This window comes from Rhinatrema bivittatum, chromosome 1 (genome assembly GCF_901001135.1).
Source record: "Rhinatrema bivittatum chromosome 1, aRhiBiv1.1, whole genome shotgun sequence".
Classification (NCBI taxonomy): Eukaryota; Metazoa; Chordata; class Amphibia; order Gymnophiona; family Rhinatrematidae; genus Rhinatrema; species Rhinatrema bivittatum.
The window spans coordinates 328,872,563-328,878,562 of record NC_042615.1 but is presented as its reverse complement, the minus strand read 5'-3'; the positions used below and the strand labels follow the sequence as shown (position 1 = coordinate 328,878,562).

Below are 6,000 nucleotides of genomic sequence, written 5' to 3'. Positions count from 1 at the left end.
CCCCCCCCACTCACGCGAGTCGTGGGCCGCCCACTCATGCCCGCATGGATGTTAAAATCCGGCACGCATGTGAGCGTGGACATTGCATTTTAGAACATGAACGCACCGATGCACACGTTATAAAATGATTGCGCCCAATTGCGCACCGGGAACCATATGCACATGGACACATGCACGCACCTTTTACAGTCTATCCCAAAGGTTTCTAAGCCAGGTATATGAATTTTGACAATAAGAGGGTGACTTTCAAAGAACCTTGAATGGCCCAATATACGCGTGTATATGGGCAAGTGGAGATCTATAGTATTTTATAACCTGCACAAATCTGATCTGCACAGACTATAAAATAATCATTATGTATTTTCCACCCCAACATACATTATATGTTTCAGTACATGCAAGTATCAGCAATGCATTGAAAGTGAAAACCTTTTCTACCTATTTTATAAACATAAGTTCATATATTTTATGAATAAAAAACATAACTTGGTGTAAAACCCTGATTTATACATGGAATGGAAGTAGGCATATATTTAGAAATGTGTGCATGCTTGAAGTCACCAATTTGATGAAACCTCCAGTTCATCCAGTCCATCTCTAGTTCATTGAGACCCTCTTAGTAGTTCACCCTGAAACTCCCCCCCCCCCCAGTTCACCTAGACCTCTCACTCAACAATAGCAGGCAACAGATGAGTCAGATATCAATTGCCCTAGATAATTAGCAGATGTAAAATTGTGCAAATAAATTGCCTAACTTATTCGCATAAATGTCTTATAAAATAGCAACTTATGAGTGTTACCTCTAGTCCCATCCTGGAGATGCCCCTTTCTTGCAAAGGTAAATGTGCATGTGAAATCGAAAATACACACTTACTTTAGATGTTTCTAAAATAGCATGTATGCAGTACAAGCTACTTATGCATGTATATGCTAATATTATTCATGCAACTCCTTTGAAAATTAACTCATAAGTGAGCATTGTACTGTCTCTCTGACCACATGCCTGTTTGAACTAAGAAAAATAGTGCAACTAGTAAAAAGCACATAACTACGCCCGACTTTGTGAACTTTTCTTTTAATAATAGGCCCCATTGCATTTTGGAGCAGCACTGTTTTCTTTTGTTTGAGTTCAGTGCATATAAAGAAACCAAACTTTTAAGCCTTGTATTTTATGGTACTCATTTCATTATTCATCAGCACTATAAAAATTAACAACTCTGTTTTGCATTTGATAGTTGAATGACAATTTAAAAAGGAAGTTGACTAATATTTTTCTTTTTCCTTTCAATGTGATTTCAATAACCATATTTTCCACTTTTTCACTATGTCACTATATTTTGTCCTGCAGGTTCTACAGATACTCCTCTTTCCCTTTCCTATCGGCTTCTAGGATTTAATGTTCCAAATGGGCATAGGTTAAAGAGGAACCCACAGAAACAGGAAGTTGAGTTTCCTCAACCTGTTTCCTTTCCTACAAACCTAAAACTTGGAAACCATCCCCAGTCAGGTTCACAGTGAAAAGTAGCACAAAGAAGATCAGAATATCCAGATATGTTGAATGCAGAACATGAACAGGTTGCAAAACTCATAGAAAACAGCAAACTCACCTCAAGGATGAAAACGATAATTATACTAGTATTTCTTTTGCAACAATGGACTGGCAGAACAAGTGCTAGCACTACTTTAAAATCATGGACAACACCTAGAGATTCTGAAACAAGAAACATTGCCTTTGCTACGGATGGCATCAGTGAACTGCAATACCAGGGTACCACAACACTGGCAGCCTCTGATTCTCCAAAAGCTGGCACAAGTACTTTGAAAGAGTCCATTCAAGCTACACAAACTCTACCAGTTGCACAAAATATTCGAGCTCTGGAAACTCATCCATTGATCCCGCAGGCAACATCAGTTCCTGTAACTGCTAGAAACAGAACAAAAAGCAGTGCTGATGGTGAGCAGGGAGTAATGATCAGCAGCCCAGGAAAGCTGTCAAATAGCATTCCTAAAAATGGTCTCCTCCAAAATGGCATCCTTAAAACGCTGCAGGCAGCAGCGGTGAACAAAGCTCCCACGAAAACTTACCAGAGTTCAAGTAGCACTCAGAAGACTGACTCTAAAAAGTCCAGCTTTGAAACCACCAGGGGAAAGTAAGTTAATTTCTTTTGACTATGTTTACTTATATTTAATATACCAGTACATTATTTAATTATTGTTGCGTTCACTTTCATTTAAATAGGAACCTTCATTTTCAGCTTTTATTTTTTTGTACCTGGGAATTTCAATGTTATAACAAAAGATGTCAGTGGGAAAATGTCTTTGCAATAACACACACGAGAAAGATCAGTCATTTTTCCACTGATTTCTTTTTCTAACATTGAAATTCCCAGCATATTAAAACAAAACTAAAAACTAAGGTTCCTACATATGAATAAATAAGACTTTTCAAAAATTCCTCATCCAATTCTTCAACACATTTTATATATCGTCAATTTAAAAAAAATAAGTAACATGCACATTTTCTACAAATAACTACATGATAGAAATGCTGGTATCTATGATTATAAATAGGGCTTCTAATCCTGTATATAGCACATTTAGGCTAGGATTCATCAATCTATTGCATGTGATAAGAAGAGGGGTGTGTTTTATGATAATAGCTTATTTATTGCAAAGTGTGCTATCTTAGGCCTGAATTTATCAAAATGCACTAAATATCGCATGCGATAGGAAAAGGGATGTGTTTTATGGTAATAGGCAGTGTATCACAATTTGCATTAATACCTATGTGAAGTGCTATCTTAGCACAAAGTGCGATAACTTTTTCACACTTTGTGATAAGTGCCAGAATTGATGTATTTCCTATATACAACCACTGGGGGGACCATGTTTAGTAGGTTTAAGCTCCTGGAGTGCCAGCCTAGCTGGGGAGAGAGAGAGAGCAAGAGAGTGAGAGAGAGACTAGATATAATGCTCTCACACTAGTGTGAGGGCATTATGGCTAGTCTCTCTCTCTCTCTCTCTCTGTAAGTTTTATACAAAACTTATACACATTTATGGGTAGGTCAATCATTGGTCTCTTAGAAAAACCTCCCCAAGTGCCTTTAATGCTATATTTAATTTTTATTTCAATATTTCTTCTTTTTTGTTAAAAATCACTGTTAAATTCTTCTTGTGATATCCAATTGAGATCTCTATTTTCATAAAGTTTACACCTCTGGAATCATGCAATACTTTCTGATAATTTCACAATTTTTGGCTCAAATGGTTCAAAATAGCTCAAACATTTTTTGAAAAACCAAAACTTATCTTGAAGTCTTGAAAGGCTCTTGATTTTACTTCAAACCAATTCTCATTCGAAAGCTTGCAAGAACCATTGTACACAATTTTCCATATAGGAGGTCACGCCACGCAACCACTCATATTGTAGATGAAAAGGCTGTTCAAGCTATGATTACATGAATGGACCTCAGATAAGACTGGTTTTCTTTTTTTGACCAGATGCATTGTTGGTTTGGAGTTTGTTAGCTCACATTATTCTCATTTCCTACATGCAAACGAAAGCCTTGTTATTCAATAAGTTATGATTATTTGTGCTCTGTGCTTATTACCCCACATTATTGCTCCAGGTGACATCTAAAGACACATCGAGAGCTGGTTCTTGTTAGGCTATAGTTTCTTCCAAAAAATAAGAGAATGGTTCACAAATGATAAAAGTCCACAAGAACGTTCAAATGATGAAAGAAAGCAGAGTTTTAGTCAGCAGTTTTTGAAGATGGCACTGCAGTTTTTAAACAAACAAATCTTACTCGGTCCCCTGACATGGAGCCGTGTTTCGACAAACTGCATCGGGATGGACCATAGGCTATAGAGAAACATAGAAAAACTTAAAATTATAAGTGGATCCCATTATGCACAATAACAAGAAGCAAAAACCTGATACAGCAAGAGAGCAAATACACTCACCCAAGCCATGATGGCTTCAATAGCACTGAATGGTATATCAGCGGTGGAAGTTTAGGCACCAAGGATTAAATGTACAGAAGGCACATCAAAAATGCAAATATAAGCAAAACTATCGCATATCAAATATCAGAAGAAACAGTAACCAGTATGACAGAAATTAATATAAATGCATATACATAAAAAACATAGGTGTGTGAAGCAAAAACAAAACTTAAAATAAACAGAAACATATAAAAAAGTGCATATTCAAAAAATAATTGTTTTCAAACCAAGAACATTTTTTAAATTAATAACAAAAGGAAAGACAAAGTTATGTGCAGGAGTTTGTTAGAGAGGCAATGCAATTATTTAAAAGGCAAATCTTGCACTGTACCTCCAACGACCAAAATTACCTATAAACATCATGAACACAGCTAGCTTATAAAATGTAAAATAAGGAAAGGAGGATACATATTCAGAAAGGGAAAGATACTTTTCAGGGTGGGCTGCAGAAATAGGCGGCTACAAAATGAAACCAAAGGTTTATATAGAAAAAATACTAAAAAACTGAACACACTGAAATAAACTTACTGAAAAAAGTGGGAAAAATGTTTTAAAAAAGGAAGACCATTCAATAGTAATATTTAAACCATGAGGGGATACTGTATCAAGAATATTTATCCACCCTTGGTCAATTTGAACTAAGAAGTGGGAGAAATCCCCACCCCGGGCAGGCTGAGCAACTATTTCCAAAATACAAAAACAAAGTTCTTTTAGAGAATGATGAAATTCTGACCAATGGGATGCAAGGGGAGAATTTTCTCGAGCAGAACAAGTACAGGAACAGTACTCATAAATACGTGTGCATATGTGGTGAGAGATTTTGCCTACATAGACCAAAGGGCAGGGACAAACAATAGCATAAACTACACCTTGGGTAGAGCAATCTGATGAAAAACGTAAGGGATAAGATACACCTGAGGATGGGTTAATGACATCTGTGTGGACAAAGGAAACTAATAGGCTTTATAATGGCCACAGGGGGTGTGGCCAGTGGGTGGTCGCAAAGGGTCAGAAGAAGAACAATACTCAGAGGAAGTAAGCATGTCACATAGGTTTCAACTTCGGTGGAAAGCAAACCATAGCTGTTTATTGAAAAAGAGGTGGAGAGTAAATTGTGCCAATATTTCCAAATGATAGAACAAATATGGCGACTAGCTGGAGTGTAGAGAAGAATGCATGTAAATGTGTCATCTGAAGATTGAGAAGGTTTAATGAATAGTAAATCTCAGTTAACATGTGGAACACATTTCAGGGCAAGTTTAATCATTTTAAATAGATAACCAAGTTGTAAAAAATTATTGAACATCACTGGGGCTTGTTGTAAGAATTCATCTTTAGTAGAGCATAGGCATTGCAGATGAAGAGACTGCCCAGTAGGAATATTGTCATGGAGACTCTGAGGGTGGCAGCTAGAGTAACATAACAAATTGTTTCTATCAGTAGATTTACAGAAAATCATGGTGGAAAAGGTGAAATGAGATTTAGTAATAGTCATGTCCAAAAAAGAAATCTGAGAACGATGTACAGTAAATGAAAACTGTAAATGAGTACTGCAAGAATTTAATCAATCTATAGACATGAAAAACTGAATTTCAGAACCATGCCAGATGAGGAAAACATATTCGATGTATCAACACCAGACAATGCACTGGGACCAAAAATTAGATGAATACAAGTATATAGCCTCAAAATCAGATATGGACAGGCACGCAATGTCAGGTATCATGGTGGAACACTTAGCCGTGCCCATAATTTGTTGAAAAAAATTGATTATTAAAAGTAAAAAATAAATTTTGTCAAGGCAATCCAAGTAAATTCAATCATAAAAGGAACTAAAGCAGATGGAATCTCGGGGTGGTGAGATAAAATAGAAGGGATCAAAGAGATAGCTTCATGTTGTAGAATATTGGTATAGAGAGATTCAATATCTAAAGTCACCAAGATACAATCAGGGGTGGGAAGGGTGATCTGTTTGAGGATAGTTGTAAAATG

At 36.5% G+C, this 6,000-nt stretch overlaps 1 protein-coding gene across 1 annotated transcript in view; it reads left to right on the top strand.

The window, feature by feature from the left end:
• The first annotated feature begins 1,527 nt into the window (after positions 1 to 1,527).
• MMRN1 (multimerin 1) overlaps positions 1,528 to 6,000 on the top strand; it is a 152,354-nt gene continuing 147,881 nt past the window's right edge. The window contains exon 1 of the mRNA XM_029597725.1: positions 1,528 to 2,150. Within this exon, the coding sequence (XP_029453585.1) occupies positions 1,552 to 2,150 (599 nt within the window). The 5' untranslated portion in view covers positions 1,528 to 1,551. The remainder of the gene's footprint in view (positions 2,151 to 6,000) is intronic.